The sequence below is a fragment of the Cataglyphis hispanica genome, chromosome 18 (assembly GCF_021464435.1).
Source record: "Cataglyphis hispanica isolate Lineage 1 chromosome 18, ULB_Chis1_1.0, whole genome shotgun sequence".
Lineage (NCBI taxonomy): Eukaryota > Metazoa > Arthropoda > Insecta > Hymenoptera > Formicidae > Cataglyphis > Cataglyphis hispanica.
The window spans coordinates 2,051,234-2,074,759 of record NC_065971.1 but is presented as its reverse complement, the minus strand read 5'-3'; the positions used below and the strand labels follow the sequence as shown (position 1 = coordinate 2,074,759).

Here is a 23,526-nt window from a genome sequence, read left to right as displayed (position 1 = left end):
TAAGAAATAAATAGCTTATTCTAATCGTCTTCAAGATGTATCTGTTATTCGCATTAATGTACAAACAGGACAATTAATTTTTTTCTAAGATAATAATATTAAAAATATTATTTTGTATAGTATATAAGAGAGAGAGAGAGAGAAAACTTATTTAAAAAGGTCATCTTACAAAACAAACATGTAAATACTACAATAATCATACATATAATATTGATTCTTACAAGAATTGTGTCATATGTTTGTATAATTATAAAAACGATCTTTGTATCTATTACCATTGCTATCCGAATTTACAACACTATTATGACAGTCTTTCTCTCTCTGTCTCTGTCTCCCTCTCTCACTCTCTTTTGCTTAAACTTGTTACATAAAATAGTTTACATTTCAAGTTGTTTCGTATTTTTTTGTGATTAAAAAATATTTTTGTTTTCAGTACGATGATGGCCAACATGCCTATAATAGTAATCCTGTTCTCGCTATCTTGGATCGTGGGAATGGTAATCTTCGCTAATTACGCCGACTGCGATCCACTCTCTCTGGGATACATATCGAAGATCGACGAAATCGTGCCTTTCTACGTCGAAGACAAATTCCTCAACCTACCCGGTATGCTCGGTTTAGTGATGGCAACTCTATTTAACAGCGCCTTAACTTTGGCTGTATCGAATCTCAATTCACTCGCGACGGTGACATTCGAGGATTTTCTGAGTCATATACCGGCATTGAAAGATCTTAAAGATACGCAGCAGCTCAACACGATCAAAATCATCGGTTTTATCTACGGTCTGTTAATAATCGGCATTAGTTTCCTAGTAGCCATGCTGTCAGGCGTAATAGAATCTTCTATGCTAATGACATCGGCGACGTCCGGACCTCTTCTCGGCGTATTTCTCCTTGCCATGTTGGTACCTTGCGCCAATTGGAAAGGTGCCGCCGCTGGTATGATTTTCAGCCACATAACGACATTGTGGATCACCTTCGGTCATCTAAGTCTCAGTACTGTAACGAAGATGCTGCCATTATCAACGGAGGATTGCCACAATGAGACCTTTTCGTCGTGGGTCACAAAACCAATCAGTTTAGATTATTCCACGCCAAACGTCTCTAGCTGGACAAAAATTCATGAGAACATCACGACATTGACGTCTGTCGATGAGTCTGATAAATCGTCCAATCCTCTAAATGTCATCTACGGGATCACGTATATGTATTACGCCTTTATTGGTAGCATGACGACGGTCATCGTCGGTATCCTTGTGAGCTTGATTACGGCCGATGCCGAATCAGATAAATACGAGGAGCATTTGCTACATCCTATAGCGCGGAAAGTAGCGGGTCTAATTCCCGGAAAGCAAAGGCTCTACGCCAGTAGCACCCGACTCGGCAATAAAAACGATGCTACAAACGCCACTCTTTCCTCGGTGGCATCCATCGCCGGCAGTACCGAGAAAGGGATAGAAAGAATTCCTTCCCTTCAAGGATTCATGGATGACGAAGGCAAGTTGCATCTAGACAACGGCTACGTGGAGAAACTCAACGCGTTGAAGAACGCTTCTATCGATGTGACTAATGAGATCGGCAAACACACCAGATTATGATTCAATCCTAGTCCATGAGGAGTGTTCCTCGTATATTACTACTCCTACAACTCGTGGAAAATCTCGACGATATTTTCAAGAGAGTGACGGTATACCGTGATAAACTTGACGAGCGAGCAATTGCGTGTATTAGTGCCAAATTTTGTTATCCCAGCGTCGTACATGTTTGTGCTGGATTTGCAAACTGTGCGCGTAGAACGTAATTACCCGTAAGCAAAGTTTTCTTCGATTACATTGCTCGAACTAACTCACATTCAGCTCAAAATATCGCTCAAATAAAGATAATTTAGGGGTGCAATTTGTTAGGAAAACTTCTAACTTGTCTGTGCCAATTAAAGTTAACTAACGATACATGAATGACGCATATTTTGTAAGCTGTATTTAGACATGTGAACGTGATTTACTGGCGAAGATTGTCAAACACACATGTATATGTTGAATAGAAATCGCATTACTGTTGGCAACGAATGAGTTCTATCAGAGCGAAGGAAACTCAGTAGGAGAAACTGATTAAACTCGCCTTTAGCTAAGAATAATTGCTAACTAGTTTTGTAACTTAATGACGCGAAATTAATGATTTAGTTATCAACCAATGAAGCGAATATTTTTGTCTTTATAGCTTTGCGATGTTTTAATTGTATAAGCAAAACATGTATTTTTAGTATAATTCAATAAGAAAAATCAATTGTTAATCTCTATTTATATTTGTAATTAATCTTTAGATATATCTTAAATATATATCTTAACAATAAAAGTATAAATGTATAAGATGTTTAAAAATGTAGTACAACATGAAAAACAAGTTTTATAAAAAATATGTATAAAATATATAAAAAGAATAATAAATTTAGAATAATATTAAAAATTCAAAATTTAGAATAATAAAAAATTTGTTCTTGCGTATTGTGTAATTCATGTAGAATCACTTTTTTTTTTAATTCATATTAGTATTGTATTTTGTAACACCTTTTATGGTATACTATATATGTGTATATGTAAATGTGTTGGGCATCATATTTATGCCATAAAAATACAGAATAATAAAATTAATTTCCATTAATTAAAAACTTTAAAGAAAGAAGAAGCACAGAGATATAGTAGAATATAATTATTATACAACAAAAACCGTGCAATATTTTATAACTTATTGTTAGTGTAGTGAAATGTATTAAATTATATTTGAATGGGAACTACATAATAATATATGTATTTTCTTACGAGCGAAGATATTTGATAATGAAATAGCGATTAAAGTATGCGAGCGTTCCTTTAGCATAATATGAAAATCTTAAATGGATTTTTCTCGAATATTACGTAGTGTATATATAATATATAAATAGTATTATAAAATTTAACAAAAGATATATTATATATCGCGCCTTTTCCTGTCATCATGTATGTGCATTCTGCAGTGTGCATCTTATTCATCAATCGTGTCGCGCATCAAACTTCAATATTAAAATTTATTTTTATACTTTATAGAGTTAGCCATTTTATAAATAAAAAATGTTATCTTTTAAAATATACATATATATATATATATATATATATATATATATATATACATATATATATATATACGTAATGAACACAATGCCAATCCAGCGACTGTGATTGTTGATTTTATTTGTATCTCTCTTTTATTGCACTATATTTATTACTTCAATAATACAAGTCATTCTTTTTTATCTATATTGTAATTATTTGTAACCTCCAAGTTAAACTTTTCCTCATAGTTTTTCCTCAAGTGCTAGTCAATATCTTGAATATAATATACTTACTATACGATTTATTTTGATTATTAAATCAAATCATGTTAAACTAAATATGTTAAGAGTAATCAATAAATAAGATTATATATATATATATATATATATATATATATATATATATATATATGAGTGTTAATTTTATAATAGAAAATTTAATCGCGCGTTGAGATAACTGAGATATATCTGCGCAATTTTTATTGACATTTTTTTATATTTATATTTTTCTATATCATATTCGATTCTTCTCAATCTATATATTTTTCGAGATTATCTTGCGTTATATATATTTTCACTTATTTCATATTTTACTTAAATATGGCTTACTAGTTTCCTGTATCGGTATATTATATACATCGTTTTCTTTTTTAAGTTCTTTATATAAAGATATAAATTTGAAACTTGTTCAGTGATATTCGCAAATATAGTATAAATAAACAAATATAATATAAATAAATCAAGCATTCAAATAATGTAATTTGAAGAATGCGAAAAAAGATAAGATATATAATTATGGGGATTATATAATGAAAGAATATAATTATATTATGAAATGATTCATCTCTCTATAAAAAAAGTGAAAAAAGTGAGAGTAGCTAGACAGAAAGCGTATACATATGTAAAATGCATGCACATGCACATATGCAAGCGCGAATAAGAGAGAGAGAAAGTATTATTAGATATGCTTTTTTTGTATTTATACTAAAATAATGCTGATATACAAAATGTATAGTTTATTTATACAATGTTTATAATAATTTTTTTTTCAGTTAAAAATATTTAATTAAAAAACCTAATTTTAATATTTAATATTTAATTTTGTTTTTAACAAATGTATTGAGACTATTGCTTATAAGTGTTTATGTGCACGTATCTAAGAGATAACTCGATTTTTCCATTGTTCAATGTCAAACACAGCGATATCTAAATTACGATGTTTTAAATAACGCCGACTTGCAAAATAATAATCTATTCAACAGAAATGTCAATAACTTAACATCAAACATCCGTCTCTCTCTGATTTGATTGTAAATAATTTAATTTAATAACTATATGAATATGAAATAGTCATTTCTTTTTTTTTCACATTCATGTTCCATTTTTGTTATGTATAAGATAATCAATGTGTGTATACATATATGTATAACAGAAATAGACAGAATTGCACGGATAGATATAATAATAATAAATATTAAGAAAGAAAGCGCTGTATATAGATATATATGTATAACCTAATCTAGTACAGTGTAGTGTAGTCTACACACTTGACCATCGACCATTGACCGCTATTTCTTTCTTTCTTTCTTCGGAACTGGACATTCAGGTTCCGGGTGATCCGCTATGCAAGCTGCACAAACACTGGCAACGTTGCAACGATTTAACGCGCGCGGTCCTAGTGTCACTAGTATACAGTATATATACATACACACACACACATATATATATATATATATATATATATATATACTCTGTAGTAGTAAAGTACAGGACGGTCGGTTATATTCGAGAAAACACGAGCCGTTCTTTAGTACCGCGCGCGTTCCCGAGCTAGCTACTTGCAAATCTCTTTGCACAAGAAATGATAATATCGCTGGCACGTCAAACGATAACAGCACGAATAACCGTTCTTATCATTTTTTTTTTCTATTTTCCTCTCTCTTTCTCTATTTATTTTTTCTTTCTTTATTTAATCCCTGCCATTTGTTGTCTCCTCTCTTTAATAATTTCCTTCATTTTCTCTCTCTCTCTCTCTCTCTCTCCCTATCTTTTTCCCTTCTCTTTTTTCAACTTCTCAATTATTTGCGCTGTTGTTACAGTGAGCATCACCAGCTTTCAGGTTTGAAGTGTGCCGCGACTGCGGTTTCGATCCTGCGCTCTTCGCTTTTTCGAGGCGTTCGATCAAGTCAAGAGAGCGCCTCCATTTTGACAGTACGTCGGCGAGATCGCGTGGAACACGCGGAACATCTGCGTGCCTATTTTCGTTGGCTAGTGCGGCAGACAGAGGTACTGATCTCTGTTAGTACGGGCGTACAGAAGATAATACTGTGTCTGTGTGCTATCTTACACGCGAAGTTTCCTTACGAATACAGCCTGAGTGCAACGCATCATGGCGGGGGAAACCAGGTAAATGCGCGGAGATTCCGCATACACGTGCTCTGGGTCTGATGTGCGCCGGTTGACACTCTTCATAAAATACGAACGACTCCTCTCTTTTTTACCGTAATTATTCATAAAGGCCGGAACATACATGAAAATGATGCGGGTTTGAGCATCAACTGACCGAGTCTTTTTTAATAATGATAAAAAAAAATAGGCAGAAAATTTGATGCATTTATTTTATCACGCGTTTCCTACAAACAATGTGTACTTCATCAGAAACATGTTCTGGGTAAGGTCAAAAAAAAAATAAATAAATGTATCTTATAAATGTCCACGCACAAAGCATATATTTTAATATATTTCAATAATATAGAAATATAAATTTATTATAAATTCAAAATTTTTACATTTTTTTCTCCCCTCCCTCCCAAAAAATCAAATTCACATTATGGAGTTTTTATTTTACTTTGAACGCGATCGATGTCATTTTTTTGATTTGCAATATTGATAAGCGGTCGTACATACTGAGATTGTGAGTAATATTTAATATTTAAATATCAAAATGTTATCGGTGCGAAATGCACTGTGTAATTACATATCATAATTACCGAGTAATTCGAAATTCCGCTGCAGACTGTAAGTTTCTCGGTGATTAATTAGGTAGACCATGTCGAAAATGCAACGTAAACATATTCGCTTGTGGATTCGCGCGAGCTCGCGAGAAATACGAGTTTCTCCAAGCCAATGCCGGTTCGTTTCACACTGTTACGCAAGACAGTGGTGCCCAACTGTTTTGAAGCTGCAAACTTTTCCCGACATCATTAGCCCGCAACTTAAAACATTGCTCCTGATTGATTGCACATTGTGTATGTTCGCAGAGAGCGCGCGATAGAAATTAGTTTCATTCATCAAAAATAAACTAATATCGAACTCCAATATAATGTAGCTTTTGCAAATATTATTTTCAATTTTCTCTCGTGTAAATTTGGCAGCGTTGATTTAACGCTTATCAAACAGACATCCGTTATCTTTGTAAGTCATAATCGATGTATTCCATGTCGTAATATATTAATTATGATAAAAAAAAAACAGTTTAGATTTTTGCAGGTAATAATTTTATAAATTGAGAAAGAAAAAAGAAAGAGTCTTTATATAAGTCTTTATATAATTTGTACTTAAATATCTTAATTTATATATTAAAACTTTTACTCAAGCGATATCAATCGAATCTACACTTGCGTTTCTATTTTAATTTAAAAAAATATTATTTATTAATAAAATTATACAATTATTAATTATTTATTAAACACACATATTGTGTATCTTTAATTTGGCAAACCTAAATTCAGAGAAAAAGAACAAGTAACATTTTTTTTAGTCCTATTCTAAATATTTTAATATTATTACATATATTATCATAAAAACTCATGTATATATCTTGTCAACTTTGAATCAATTTCATCATTTGTAGCTCCGAAAGTTTCTTGTTCAAACATGATACTATGCTAATTAACCTATGGCTAATCTGTTATGTACTTAAACTTGTAATTCATCTTGTTGAAAATAATTGTATAGAGATATAATGTGTTAATACGATTAACGTTCATAAAAAGTACGCTTCATCATTTAATTACATTTCATCAAAAAATATATACGAAATATTTTATAAAATGAACTCAGGAAGATTTGAGTAAGATATTTAAAAATATATAAAAAATATATGTATATTTGTATGTGAATAAAAATTTTAAAATTAGAATATGTATTGATAAAACCACAAAGTGTGTGTGGACTCTTCTAAAATATCTTTTATATAAATAGACGGGAGAAAAAAAATTTTTTCGATTACATTTGCATTCTATAATAAATGAAAGCATTGGGTGATAATTTTAATCGAGACTTAATTACAAAAAATTCATAAAAAAAAAAAAAAATTAAATGATTCCGATGGACAATTCATAAAGATATGGCAGAAAAAAGCGCGATCTCTCATTATAACGAGAATTTATCCGAATTTTTGTCTTTCAACGATAACAAAATTGTTACGCGAACGCTTAGCAAAACGAGTCACGTTTTATATGACGTTTCTGATAACTCTCACTTATATATATATATATATATATATATATATATATATATATATATATAAGTGCACAAATATTGATGATAACATTGTTCCACGATAAAAGCTTGCGTTATATTATTCACCGAGGTGTCTTGCACCGCACAAAACAGTAGTCATAATTTCAAAAGGCTGGTCGTGCACCTTTCCCAACTTCTTCGCTCTTTAAAGCCATTGTCGGATTCGATGTGTGCCAGACACAGATATAGGTAGCAGTAAATTATTAGCGCATCATGCATAAACCGCGCGAAGCAAGCCTATGGAAACACCTGATGCAGCAATGGCCGTAGATCTACAAAGACTTCATTATCACCGCGTGATATATATACACGCGCGCTCGCAGGAGGCGCGGGGAGGCATTATTGTCTGCTGGATTATGTTCGCGATCGATCGACGTTCGATTTATCACGCTCGAGCGCGATATCATGTGTACTCTTGAGATTTATTATCTTCTATAGAATTCAACGTTATTGTGCCCGAATTGTGACCAGTCAGCGTCGAGCGGGTTGATTTCGCGAGAGGAAGAATCAGTTAACGCGCGTGTTGAAAGTTGATATACGGATATAAAGAAACTAGTGATTAAAATCGTGACATTTGCGTTAATTGCTAGTGTTGGAAACAAAGAAATACTTTAAATTGTATTATACAATGTAGAATTTTCTCTAATTAAATCGCATATCGTTCGATTGCTATATTGAATCTCGCTATCGATAATAAGATCTAATCATCAATTTCAGTCAAGAAAACACTCATAATCATAAAGATCATTAAAGATATATACTACACTCAGGATAAATATTACTGACAAACTCACTCTATGCTCCAGCTGATTCTACGTCAAATCGATACAAGATATTTTAAAAACCTCTATCGTTAGATAAACGTAATAAATGGCTGGTACTATTCTGGAAATTAATCTTTATATTTTTATTCATTTCTGTATATAATATATTTCCTATAATATGCGTGTAAAATTTGTTAATATTTTTTTTCTATCGTATAAAAAAGATTTTTGTGATAAATATTATATTACATTTTTACGTAGTCTTTTTATATAGTTATTTTATATAATATATAATTATATAATATATTTTATATAGTTATCTTTATATGGAATTTCTTATTTGCACGAAATACAGACGCTTGCAATAACGGTGAACATAAAATTATACTACCTCATTTTCACATGCTTATACATTCATGTATTATTCAGAAATATATTTACATAGACACACCAGAAACAAAAACAAGAGCAAAGTACGCTATTTTTTTATCGCATCGTAGGAATACTATTTATGTAAATACTATTTTAATATTTTGAACAGCAATTTTAAAATATTTACGTTCTAATAGTGACAACTTTCGCCTGCATGATAAGCGATGCTGCATAGATACGTATTGTTAATATAATGCAAATGTATTCCACGTAGAAGGTACCGTCGACGGTCTTATCTAATGGTTATGCGCTGTCCGACTGAAATATTCTGTTTTCCAAGACCCACATTTAACGATTCACTTTTAATTTAGCGCTAAATGTAAAAGCTGAAGATAACTCCCGCTATTTATACGAGTGCCGTTGATGATAAGAATGCCATACTTTTTATGGAATAACAGCATGATACATACGCATGAAAATTTATTTTCTAATAAAATGCTATAATATCTAATTATGAAAAAAGTAATAAATTGAGATCAACTTGAAAAATGAGTACATAACTGGTTTCGCTTATGTTTAATTTAACATATTACTTTTTAAACAATAAACTATGTAGGAATCAAAAAAAAAAAATAATAGTTCCTGGCCTTGGATAATTACTGTGAAATAAAAATGATAATTATTGCAAATAAAATATTGTTTAATTTATATATTTTTTTTTAATTTTTCTATTTTAGCTATTGGATGTATTATAAATTTTACTTGCAAATATTCGTTATAAAAATGAGCTATCAAAAAATAAGAATTGATAAGAATAATTATGTTAAATGTAATAAAAAAAGTTTTGTCTCTGTTTTCTTATAAAGTTCTGTTGTGTTTTGCGTAAAAAAGAAATTCTAATTTTATCATTCGCAAAACAGTGAAGATTTTCCAAGTTGCTGACGTCAGAGCTATTGAAATCCTATTGCCGTGTTATACGGATAATACTATCGATCGTTCAAAAATATCATAGTATTATATAATCAATAAAGATTATTATCTGCATTTATATGCGTGAAACAAATAATCGCTCCTTTAGTTTTCGATTTTAATTTATCTGCCAAATGATTTTATATAAAAATAAGATACTCAAAAATGTTCAAAAAATAAAATAAAGAGAAATGGAATAAACTCTTGCATTGTTTCGAGATATAACATTGCGCTTAATAATAACATACGTTTTAAACTACATTATTATTTATCTCATTTCTATCTCAGTTGTAAAATGTACGCTTTCACTCACTAACTCGTTATGAAGCATATGTTATGTTGTACACAATGATTTTACTTCTCTCTCAATACGCGAATACGCGGTCCATTTTCCTATTCAATTTTACTGCAAGAGTAATGCAAAAGAAATGGACTTACATAAATATTCTCGCAGCAAGAATCAAACTTGGTGCAAATGTTTCACGATAATGCAAGATATATCAAAATAAAAATATAAAAATGTCTCTTTCCTTTTCTCTACCTCTCTCTCTCTCTCATGCTTAATCGTTTTTATATCAACAATTCAAAATATGTCTCATTTTTATTACAATTGCTATTAAAAACACAGATTGATCTTATGTGTTTAATTATTACTAGAAAAACAAAACTGCTATTCTAATTTATTTTATTGCCGCATCTGCAATAATATTTCCTTTCTTGCTTTCTCTTTTAATATTAAAAGGTAGTGCGTTTATGTATATATAATCATAATAGTAGAAAAAAAAATTATTGCGTGTAATTTTAATTAGACATTTATATTAAAAAATAAAATTAAAGTATTTGCTTGTTTGCTTTATACAAAAATATATTCATCACCGTTCAGATCAAATAGCCGTCATTTTTTGGCAGATAAATAATTCAGCTTATAACATAAGTTATGATTATTAAATAAATATCTTGTTTAATTTTTTTTTTTTTTTTTCGATAAGGATCTTTCTCTGTGCTGATTTAAATCCTGCTCTAATTATGTTGAATGGCTCGTATTATATTTTTATTAATGAGTAATTATTTGGCTTTCGTTTAATCGGATTTATGAATAATTAGCGTCCTGTCAGAATAACAAGCATAATGATTCATTTCAGATGGATGCCATGTCAGCTGAAAGTTGAAACGAATTTGTGCAACGGCGATTACGATGGCATTATTCTGGTGTCAGGAAATCCTCCTGGCTGCAACGAGCCGGAACCCTTCAAAACCGTCCTTTACGCTGCTGCCCAGATCGATGCTGCACTGGGCGTGATCGGCGCGGTTTTGCCCATCAATTTGCTCGCAAAAAGGCTCATTTACAGTCCAACGGGTCCGTTTAACATGGATTATCACGATGTGCGGAGCTTCGCAGAAGCTGCCACGAAGGGAATAAAGCGGTAATTCCTTTGTGTGACCCAACGCACACTTTTCTTTCTCTTTATTCTTCCTTTTTCACGCGAGCAATAACAAAAGCGTCGCATTCGTAGAAATGTACTTTATATACGTGTTATTGGCATATCCTCTCATGTTTCAAATATAGCTTTATGATATATCGAATGAAAAATAAATAAATAAGAAATAAACGGTGGATTTTCTGAATATATGCACAGAGAAAAAGAATTTAATGCCGTAGAAAAATTATTATTATTATTGCATATTTGAAATTAAAATAATTAAATTTTCATCACCGTAACTTTTTTTATATTACAAGAAAAAATCTTATTATAGAGTACCAAAATAAAAAATTTTTACATACGTAGAAATATAAATTTACCGCTGCAGAAAGTTTAATTTAATTTGTTGCGAAATAATCTATTTATACTCAATCAAATGTATTTTATTTTTGCAACGAAACCGTTAGTTTTGATTGAAATAAATATCGATTCGTTATTGTAGCGAAATAATGTATAGATTCAACAAATAAATTTAATATTTTGACAATAAATTTTTTTGACGTCTGTATATAATAATTTACAATGTTTACTACAATAGTATAATATGTTAAGTTCACAGAAAATTAAAAGACTATTGTCGAGAGAATTCTCAGAGAATTATATGTGTATATATTCGTAAAAAGATTCTATTAAATAATAATTAACGATAAATGCAAGATTGACGATTGTTTTTTTTTTTTACGCAATGTATTGTGTTATTATGAATAACCTAAACTTTAGACTTTGCAAGTCTCTAGCTGTTTTTGGTAACAGCCATTACCAAACTGGGAATTGTCCGTTAATTCAGCGCTTTATATGCTGTCGGCGAATTAAATTGTCGTTGTCGACGCCGCTGGATAAGTCTCGGTTATCTGTCGTTTCGAGGGGGATGGAAATATTATACAGCAGCGGATACACAAAGGAAATGACGGTACAATGACACAATGCTATTAAACCAATGTCGCGCACCTATCTCTGCCACAAAAATGTCTGTTTTTATCTCTCGCAATTTCAACGAGATCTCTACCTTTAACATATCAATTCGTGGTCGACATACGCGTATTAATATTTATCGACGACATAAGCAATAAATTCTACGTCAAATTTTTTTATTTTTAGAATACTTTAGTATTGAATACCACAATTTTTTTTAAATACAATCAGTTGGCAGAAATTGTTTCGATCAAAGTATATTTTTAAAATGAAGTAAATTTATAACAATATATTTGCGTATATTTAGACTTCACAAATACGTGCAGGAAATGATGTTATATCTACGTTCTCGATAATTTACAGAAATCTGAAAAAGTTGCCACAATTTTTTCCCGAATTCGTTTTAATTAATTGTAGCCGATACCAAAGTAATTAATCAAAATTAATTGCATGTTTATAATTTCGAACATCTTCATACCCGCATACCGATGCATTCACACTCGAGTATTTGTTTCACTGTCGCGATATAATGGTCTTGTAGCGAAACGAATCGCGAACTGACAATGTTTTGTGTACTCGAATAGCTGCATAGAGGAAACACAATGATGCGCGAATGAAACTCCACGCGAGTCATACGCTTGTTCGTTTCCCTGAAATTCGATTGAAAAATGAAATTCCCGTTTGTTTGCCACAACTGTTTTTTGCACACGTGAAGTAGTAACGTCAACGGGAGATTGGCATGGAGAACGTTCCATTTTAGATGAGAAAAACCGGAGATCGTACCTCGTAACGCTTTGCAATGTCGAAATATATTTTATCTTAGGGATAAAAAGTGTTCTATCGGATTTAGTCAGTGAATGTACTGAATTCAACGCGAATGATAAAAATGACATTAAATAAATATCTGATGATTAAAAAATGTTTAAAATATAATTTATAATAATACACATATAATATAAATAACAAAATTTGTATACATATGTATTATAGCAATAAAAATTTTTAAAAATGCATAAAAAAATTTTATTAAAAGATTAATTAAATATACATATAAGGATTCAATATATATATATATATTTTTTTTTTCTTCTTCTAATATATATTTGAATGAATTTATTGCAATATAATTCTAATAAAGTAACTATTCGATTTTACATGATTATTTAAAAGTACAATTTGTTTGTTTTTTATAAAATTTATTTTTCTTTCTCTTTGTGCAAGATGCTTATTAAAATTCTGAGAAAAATAGTCACACTCTACGACTTGTATCGTCTGTATCTTAATTATTATCAATATTTTCTGCGAGCAAAATTGTTATCATATCCCGTTACACACATGCAATAATGCAATATTTGTAATCCTTTTGAAATCCTGGAATAATAATGACCCACGAGTCTACGCGACATTAATACCAAAATCAAATCAGAAGTGCTCTGTTAAATCGAGAACAGAACAAGAGATTCGAGAATCTCAATGAAACGACAGTTGCTCGAAATTCTAAAGTACGAGCGACGCGCGTATTGAGAATAGTTTATAAAGTTTAAATACGATAAGCGATGCGCTTCGGGGATAGATTAATAGTTCGTGATACGCAGAAGCGAGGGATTCTCAGTTACGTGGCTACGTTTGTGTTACGAACAGACAAGACGAAAATTGGACACGAAGTGAGCGAAATGGCCATTCGTGTCTCGGGATACTCAATGAGAACCGCACCTATCCTCGGGGAAAACCCATCTCTCTTTTCCCTTTTTGCATGGACGTTCGTCCCCCGGGGTGTAATTCCACCGCTGTGTAGGTTTTATGATATCAATATTATAATGTAGATTCACAATGTCCGCTGACGATCGCTGAACATTGGCGATATGTTCAGATCATAATTATGGTCAGATTTCTCTCGAGTGTGTGAATGCCTTTCAATCTCCAAATCCCGTCTCTAGAGTCTCTCTCGATCCTTCACTGGATTCTTAGATTGACATCCTCCCGTCTATCTATCTGTCAGCAGGAGAAGCCTCTTGACATTTTGATCCTTCTATCGACAGCTCTTCCTTTAATGAATAATAGGACTCGAACCCGTGACAAATAAGAAAGAATTCTTACGTCACAGCGTTATATCTTATATCCGTGTAATAATTTTGGATTATTGAGTTGGATTAAAATTATTAACTTTAATCCAAATTCAATTTTTTTTATGTGATGATCGAATATTTTTATTGATACGATAGTATTATATTTTTATTGATACAAGAGATAACTGAGATTAACTGATTTCATGATTTCTTTTGCATTTATTAGAGCTTTACAAGCTGGTGTGAAGTGTCCTTTATTAGTGCTGTTGCCGGATGACCGTTTAGAGAACGTTGAGCTGGTCACGCTTCTTGGTGCACTCGAGGCTCTCTACGTGGTAAGTTTCATATCGTGAATCATTCATTATAATATTAACGTATTGAAATAATTTTGTAAGGAATAAAACTTATATCACATTTTAAGATTGTTCTATATCCATGAACATAATATTTTAAATGATTTTAAATTTATAGAGATGAAACAAAATAACAATCGCGCAAATGCGTGTAAAAATTTAAGGTCAATAAATAAACTAAATTTTATTATTAAAATATTATTGCAAAGAAACATATTTAAACAAGAGATCCTAATTATTTAATTCTATTTAATTTAGCTAAAAATAATAGTCACAAATTTCTACAAGAGCTGCGAAAAAGTGAATTGATCGGCAAATTTCTAATTATCACCTACATAAGCTATTATAGATATAAAAAAAAAGAAAAATCTCAGAAAAATCACTGGGGCCAAAGTCGAGAGAATCGATAACGAATGTTACTCGATTGTGCCAATATATATCCGCTTAAGGCATTTCGCAGATAGTTGGTACAGTTGTGGTTACACAAGAGCCGTTTAAACCAATCAAACAGATACAGTACAGCTTTGTGCGCACTTACATCGACGGAATAGAAAGCCTGTAGTTGTATTTGGAAGGAATTCGCCTCGGTGTTTCAGCCGAGTTTGGTGCGCTGTGGTCTGATTGGTTTTGAGGGATAGGGGAAGAGAGTTGCTCACCATATTCTAACTCTAGTAAATCCATAAACCTTGTCTCTATAAACTAAATTGCTGTGATCTTAATCCATAACTAATGACAAGCATGGCTGTGCGAGACGCAGTTCAACTAATCCGCGATATTTTGCGGAAACGTAAATTAATTCTACCCCATTAGTGTCCAATCATTCCAATAAGATTCCGTTAGTAAATGGCCGCGTCATTACTCCGAACCTTTGCGCGAATATTCATTATTTAACGATTACGAGGCAGGGGGATATATTCCGAGTGATTAGCAGACGTGCATGTTCCACGAAAAGGCTTAACAAGTATCCGTAATCTGCGCATCGAATGCAATTATACGATCGAGTGAGCGTTCAATCTTCGGTTGATTAAGCGAGACTAGAATCATTCGATCGATCTCGAATTCAAGTTTCCGATGCTCATTTTTCTCGAACTTATGTACGTGACGGCGACAGAGAATTAACACGACAATACGTGCCAAACGGTATCTGCATCGATCGAAAATAAGACTGTAGACCTAGCTCCGATCTTAAAAGAAGCTCGTTCAACGATATCTTGAATAAAGGATCGTTCGATGATACCTACGGCGAAGAGCGCGGTCAACACGGCCATCAAACAACACCTGCCACCGACAGCCACCGGGCGCAAGCTGCGCTTGATGGATAAGTGCGCGGCGTGTCTTACGGAAGATATCAGCTGCGCAACTCGATTGCAAGCTCCATTGTTCATTAACCTCAGCACCATGGTTAATTACAATCGATAGTATCCGAGTTATTATGCAAACTCCGAAGGCGGAAGTTATCCAACACGAATATATATGCGGCGCGATTGATTTCGGATTCTATGTATTAGTGATCACTTCACCAGCGCGACTCATCTGATCGACCATCGCGCTCGCGTACGCTCGGCGACTCAGCATACTTAATTATGTATAGCCATTGAAAGAATTTCTCCGTTGAAAACATTGCAAATGTCAAATTTCGTCTAGGGGCATAGACAAATTTGTTATGAAAGAGATAGAGAAATAGTGATTAAAAATTAGAGAATTTTTTTATATGTAATGGAATTGTTTTGCAGCAGAAATATATTATTATTATCATATTGATCATCTGCGCTTTTTACAAAATTTGCAGTATTATTAAAAAAAAGAAAAATTATGGCAAATTATTGACAAAAAAAGAATCTAGCCCAATGTCTTTGATCTTGATATATGTTATCAAAGTCATTGTCTTGAGTAACTTTTAAAAGTTTTTTGCCGTTATACATTAATAAATTATTAATAAAAAAATGTTTACTAAATAAAAGATAATTTTTTGACACCATGTATATTTAATGTAGCGTATCTTAGCAGAACCATTTTTTAAGTGTAATAAATTAAATGCGCAAACGGAAGATGAGTTTCTGCATATGTCAAGTTCAACATGTGTCAAGATCGAGGTCATTGAGCTTGGGTCCCCTTTTTGTCAATCTTTATCAAAATTATTTTCTTTGCGATAATGATAACTAAAGCATCTTTGATGATATGTATTATACAATACACACATAAAGGCACTTTTGTATTTTACGAAATAGAATAATGCAAAAGAATAACGAATTGGTCTACAACTATTTTTTTTTCTTTGTATTACTCTTCTGTTGAGAAAAAACTGTAATTTTCCAATGGCGCGCAACGCATAAACGTTAATATAATATTGATTTATTCGACATAAAACACAGAAACGAGTATGAGAATAAAGACAAGATCTCTGGACATTCGCCCCTTCTTGTCAAAGATCAAAGACATCGAAAGGGCGGCAACTTTAAGCCGATAAAATAAAAGTAGTCGGAAAAGAAGGCTTGTACTTGTAGTGTTTAGATTATACACTAGATGAAACAAGGAATTGCTCTTTCTCTCTGTCTTCTCTTGCATCTTACATTGTAGAAAAGACGAATATTATATTTAAAGATACACGTTACACATAAAGAGAGAAAAAAATATGAATTTATTATACGTAATTGTTTAAATGTGATTATTTTTTTATGTATATAATTAAATAATAATATTATTTATTACAAAATTCACTTTCTTTTAAATATTATTAGATATATATTTATGTAGCATTTTTGTTTAACTTTTAATTCTCTAAATAGAATTTAGTATATAGAACTTATATAGTTATGTAAATTTTTTTTTTTTGAGAAATTATATAATTATGTAAAATTGGAGATATATTTTCATATGTACTATGTGTGTTGTTTAAAAAAAAAAATGTAATCTTTCATAAATGTGTATTATGCCAACATATTCTTAAAATTGGATCAATTTATTGCTAATTTGATATATTACGATGTCATTTAAATTTTGAATAAAATATTTTGCACATTGAATATTAAAGTTTGATTAATATTTATTGTTTCAAGAAATAATTACATCAAAATAATATGTCAATAATATTATTAATATTATTATGTATGACATATATCACTAATTGATTGGACAGATTACAAATGAGATAATCATAAATTAGCGGTAATTTAATTTTTAATAAACCGTATGTCAATTTAATTTCTATCTTGAGCTTAAAAATCGTCTCTTTGAGAGATCGAGAATCAATCTATGATATTGCATCTATTCTATAAACTAAAATCTATTTCTTGCGGGGCATTACTTATATAAGACGCGGTAAGCCTTATCTAATGTGGCGGATATTCCCGCAACTCGTTGTCCGTACATAACGGGAATTCTTGTCTCCTAAGTTCAAGGATCAAAATTCTAAGTTCGGACCACCAAGAGAGAAGCAGTCGGTCGGTAGGGATGAGGCTTGTTTGTGGACGGTGGTGGATTGTAGCAGGAGCGGGGAAGATGTTAGAAGGTCGCGGCGGGGATAAGCCGTACGCTGCTCTATCAAGAGTAGCAAATGCTTGGCGTTCCTGAATCCTGGAGCGGCCGGCGACCTAATTAGCGAAATACTCGGGTCTTCCTTCTCTTGCTTGTCTCCGTCGTCTCAGCTTCCAACCGTTCTCTCAGCCCGCGGGCATCGTAGCGTTGTCGGCACCGAGTTCCTACGCTTCTTTCCTGGTGGTTCCCTCTCCTCTATATGAGATCCCTTTTTCCTCCCTTTCGTGTCGCTCGTTCCTTCCATCCACGAATACGAGGCATCGTTTTTCCAAATATTGAAAGCATCCTCGGAATTTCTGTGCCGTGTAATCGGAACACCGCGCCGTCGCGAACGTTGAGTTGGTCTCTCTCTTTCTTTCTCATTCTTTCTCGTTGGCTCTCGTAAAGCTCGCAATTTTTTGACTGTTTTTGATTCTTTCCGCTTGCTCGCAAGCCGCACGAACGCGCGTCAGTGACAACGCAAAAGGTCGCCCATGATAGAACGGGGCAAGCACGTGTCAGGTCGTGAGTTCTTTTTATTGGGAAAAATTTGAGAAATAATCGTGTAAAAGAACTAGCCTGGTATATTCCAGGTTTTATTACGTGAAAAAATTATAAGAATATTCTCTCGTATTTTTAGAATTATGCTAAACATTTAAATTATAATTTAAATATTTAAGCTCCGATTTTTTCATACATGATAATATTTTCAATACGAAATAAAATGTACATTTAAAAACTTTAAAAAGAAAAAATGTTATATACTTTAAAATGTTGAGTTTTTAAAGCAAAGACGGCTATGTACGTATAAATCAAAATCAGAAAATCTTTTAGTCGGTTTATACGTAAGTCCAGAAGAGCTATAAGCTTCATTATCAAAGTGCTCATCCGATAAGAAGATTATTCTTAAGATTATTCTTAACGTTTCATGGACAAATAAACTTTTCTTTCTTACTATGTTCGATTAAAAGAAAAATTCATTAATGATATATGCGTGAATTGCAAATAAAACATATTTTAGAATCAAGCCCTTTTAGTGCATATAAAAAAAATAGATCAATATTTTGTAGAACATATTTTATACGTGAATTTTCTGTAAACCTGAAAAAAAAACCTTCTAATAATCTTAAACTAAATTTTCAATATATTATATAATAAAAAATTTCTATTATTATTTTTAAAAATGCAATTCTATTTGTTGTTCACTATTCGTATTATATCATCCTTATTCGTATTCGTATTTTTATTTATTATATTTGGATTGTTTTCTATGATTTATTTATTTCCAATCCGCAATGATATGTTCATAGCCTTTGGAGGTGCGAGAGATATGTCCGGATCGGCTTTACAAAGTGTGTCAGCTCGGAGTGTGGAGTCCGATTTGCCCTAAGAAGCTTCAGGGTATCGTGAAGCTCGCCTCAGCGCTCGAGAGTGGCAGATACGTCGCGAGGGACATTGGTAAGTTCTCCATCCCCGTTCCATTCCAGTGTACATGTATGTACACATACAATTCGCAGTATTTTATCGAGTGAGCGGAGCAGGTTTTCCTGTCCGCTTGAAGAACGAGGTGCACAGGTTTCCGCTTCTCGTGGAAGAAAATAAGCTTAAGAGAGGAAAATCGCCAGCGGCTTTTCACTTGTCCGAGAGAGGGTCTTTTGGCTCCCGATTAATCGAGCACAACCCGCCGCTCCTCGTGTTCCGGCGCTTTAAGTTCCAGTTGAAATAGCCTCCGGGAATTATCGAGTTTAAAGTTTAAATAGCCGGCGATTTGAAGAATTTAAGTGTTCATTTTTAACGTTACGCCTCGTGAACAATGTGCAGAGGAAAAGTAGAAAGCTCTCATTCTCGGCGGCCATTTAATTGTATATATATATGTATATATATATATATATATATATATATATATATATATATATAACTGACGTTTCTCGACGATTGCCTTAACATTTCAAGACTGTATTTTACGTGTAGAATTTTCGCGAGAATCAATCCTATATTATATTACCGTACACAAGCTTTTATACACATTTCTGTTCAATTATGTTGAATATAGAACATATATTCGTTTATTCTCGCAGTAAAAATAGGAAAGTGGATAATGCAATTTCGTAAAGTAAACTCTGATGACCTGACCGTTATCCGCAGGCTCAGCCGAGTCTGAATCATTCGCATGTGCCAGGGCGAAGAATAAATAATACACGAAGCGCGAATTTTTCAACATTATCACCATGAGGAATCGAAGAGACATTTTCGATTGTTAATTTCAACACATAATATGTCTTTGATACGATTTTATCAAGAGGTCCATTAAAATCTTAATATTGAAATCTATTTGCAGTGATTGCAATATTAATAGAGCAGTATTTTTACGTCTATAGCAATGTTTATTTATTACATTATTTACATTTCTTTATCAAAACATTGATAACAGAGAACAAATAATTAAATAACAGTCTTGTGATCTCAGCTTGTCAAAAATAATTATGAAATTAGTAGTTGATGAGAAATATTATGTTTCCTGAAAATAATTGGATAGAGTGCATTCCGTCCAGAAAGAGAAAAAAATTCAATATTTCATATTTTAATCTACGTATAAAATAAATAGATGTAAAGTTTATTTGTAACTAAAAATTTATAAATTAATTACAGTGTATAGAAAAAAAATTATATGGAATTATACATATAAAAACTGAAAATAATTAATTACTACAAAAAGAATGTCTGATTGAAAATAAGGAAGCAATTACAAAAATATATATTAAATATGTTATATAAATATATTTTCGTTTTCATCAAGTAAATTGTATGATGTAGCAAAGAGACTGCAAACGTAAAATATCTCTTTTCTAATTATTTTAATAAGTAATTAATTTAAATACTTTATTTCTTTATTCCTTTAATATTTAGTGATTAGATCCGTATAATGCTCACCTACATTCTTATTAATTATTAATATCTATTTTTTATTACGTGTTAAATTAGGAGGCGCAGATCCCGAAAGAATGGCACCTCCACGAGTGGAGGAGTATCTGGCGGAGCTGTTTTGCGGATCGAATATCACGATGCAAGTGATATCCGATCAGGACACGCTGCTTCAGGAATATCCGTTGTTCGCCTGTGTAAATCGCGCCGCCTCGGTGATACCGCGTCATGCCGGTAGGATTATATTTTTGACCTACGAGCCGCCCGCCTGCGTCTTGGAGACGATCATGCTCATAGGAAAGGGTGTCACTTACGATACCGGTGGCGCCGACATCAAGTGCCAGGGTATCATGGCAGGCATGTCAAGGGACAAATGCGGCGCGGCCGCCTGCGCCGGATTCATGCAGGTGCCGCGTAATATATTATCAAGCGTGGCGTAATATATCATGCCGGAAACGATCGCGTTTCATTTCGCTTCTATTAATAATTGCCTTTTGATAAGTCCTCTGCCCAGCTATGCGAGCTGGAAGATTCTTAAAATGATTATCGTAATTCTGTTTTTTTAGCACGATGTAGAATGCCAATTAATGATCTTCTTAAACGCTTTTTCTCTCTTTTTCTCTCTCTCTCTCTCTCTCTCTCTCTCTATTATTATGTTAATTCGCGATGTGGCCAATAAATTTATCAAAAATAATTTTTCATAAAATTCTTGATTTTTTTATACATTTATAAATTACTAGTTTTAATTAGTGACTTTTATAATTTTTATAATTAAACATTTATAAATAACCTAAATACGTTTTTTTATAAATTTATCCCAATAAATTTACCAAAAATAATTTTTCATAAAATTCTTGATTTTTTTATACAACTTTATACAAAATCATTTTTGATAAATTGTGCAAAGGTAACTTCATATTTGCATGTCAAAAAAAAATCATTCTTATTAAATATTGTAGACGGTGAATTTATTGCAACCACCGACGGTGAAGGTCGTCGCCGCATTGTGCGTGGTAAGAAATAGCATAGGCGAGAACTGTTATGTCGCCGATGAAGTGATAACGGCGAAATCCGGCGCGAGGGTACGCGTGGGCAACACGGACGCCGAGGGCAGGATGGCTATGGCCGACGCTCTGTATCATCTTAAAGAAATGGCCCTGTGTTCCGTGAACCCGCATCTCTTTACAGTAGCCACGTTAACAGGCCACGCAATGTTATCCGCCGGGCCAGGATATTGCGTAAGTTATTTTCCCGCTCTTTATCCTTTTAACCGCATTTCAGTAAATGTTAAGATAACACAGCTGTTCGAATTCCTATCGGTCGGATGTGATGATATAGCCTGCCATGAAATAACGAAGAGAGCGAATAATCTCGTTGTGCTACCATCCCGCGCAACAATAATAAAGCTAGATATTCCATACGCAAAGTGGCGGGAATGTATACACAGACAGTTACGTATTTGTTGATTCATTGAGGAAAGCTTAATTGGACAGGGTTATAAATGACTTGTTAGATGCAGTGCGCAGTTTATCCGTGCCTGGGCGTTATATCGAATTCCGGATGTGATATAAAAAATGACATGTGATATGAAAGCATATGATCTCGTCATAATAATATTTCGTTGTACTGTATGCTAATCATAACTCATCCCTTGGTCACTTTATTGTATCTCTAAAAAAGACATTGCACATTTTTATAATTCATCCATGTATTCATTGTTGTAGATTGCGATGGATAATGCGGTGGCACGACTATGCAGTAATGCGGAGAAGCTTCAAGCTTCCGGCGAAACAATGGGCGACCCGTTTGAAATATCGCGAATACGTAGAGAGGATTTTTGCAGCCATGAAGGAAGAGCGGAAGGTGACGACATTCTTCAAGCGCTGAATCAACCTAGTTCCAAAACTCCGCGAGGTCATCAAGGACCGGCCGCCTTCTTAATTAAGGCGTCTGGATTAGACAAGGTATTTCATCTTTTTTTATCTAAGAGTTATTTTAACGTGTTTCCAAATATTATAACATTTTTTTAACAATTTATAACTTTTAGCATGGTATTGGATCAGAGAAGCCTGTAAAATACAGTCACTTGGACATAGCCGCCAGTGCCGGTGAACTACCCGCACAACCAACCGGTTCTCCGATTTTAGCATTAGCCAAAGCATTTCTTTTTGACAAAATAGATACTGCGGACGCCAAAGATCCGTGATACATTAATGCCAACTGACTTATATATATATATATTTGTTACAATATATTTTAAATAATTAATATTTGAATTATGCACTTTTGCGCGTAAAGAACTTTGGGCATAAACTGGAGGTGGAAATAACGATTAATCATCCATAAATCCTTGATTCTCAGAGGTTTTGGAAGCTGTAACATAAATTTCAATCGTAAACGATTATGCTGGGATCATTTGCAATGGAAGATTTATTAATAAATATTACAGGCATGGAATTAGAACGGCAGCATTTTTGAAATCACAAATTTTTCTAACTTCTCTTTTGATAGACAATAATACAAATAAATTTGTTTTATTTCAGGAGCAGAGTGAAATTTGATTAT

General features: G+C 32.6%; 2 protein-coding genes across 6 annotated transcripts in view; both read left to right on the top strand.

Annotated features, from left to right (window-relative positions):
• The window catches only part of LOC126856369 (sodium-coupled monocarboxylate transporter 1), a 216,006-nt gene that overhangs the window by 34,478 nt on the left and 158,002 nt on the right, over positions 1–23,526 (top strand). For 2 of the 3 annotated variants that reach the window (XM_050604819.1, XM_050604818.1), the window contains exon 6: positions 434–3,286. In XM_050604819.1, coding sequence (XP_050460776.1) covers positions 434–1,598 — 1,165 coding nt within the window. In that variant the 3' untranslated portion in view covers positions 1,599–3,286. Of the gene's footprint in view, positions 1–433; positions 3,287–23,526 lie in introns of those variants that run through there. The other variant, XR_007688356.1, reaches the window with a different exon arrangement.
• Positions 4,869–23,424, top strand: LOC126856377 (putative aminopeptidase W07G4.4). 3 transcript variants are annotated; one of them, XM_050604832.1, is made up of 9 exons: positions 4,869–4,965; positions 5,189–5,491; positions 10,857–11,138; positions 14,400–14,508; positions 19,350–19,497; positions 21,022–21,368; positions 21,921–22,199; positions 22,686–22,925; positions 23,009–23,424. In XM_050604832.1, the coding sequence occupies exons 2-9, from the start codon at positions 5,475–5,477 to the stop codon at positions 23,165–23,167; spliced, it is 1,581 nt and encodes a 526-aa protein (XP_050460789.1). In that variant the 5' UTR covers positions 4,869–4,965; positions 5,189–5,474; the 3' UTR covers positions 23,168–23,424. The 3 variants fall into 3 exon arrangements, with proteins under 3 accessions (XP_050460789.1, XP_050460788.1, XP_050460787.1); XM_050604831.1 differs by having other exon boundaries at positions 4,869–4,991; positions 5,185–5,491; XM_050604830.1 differs by having other exon boundaries at positions 4,897–5,491.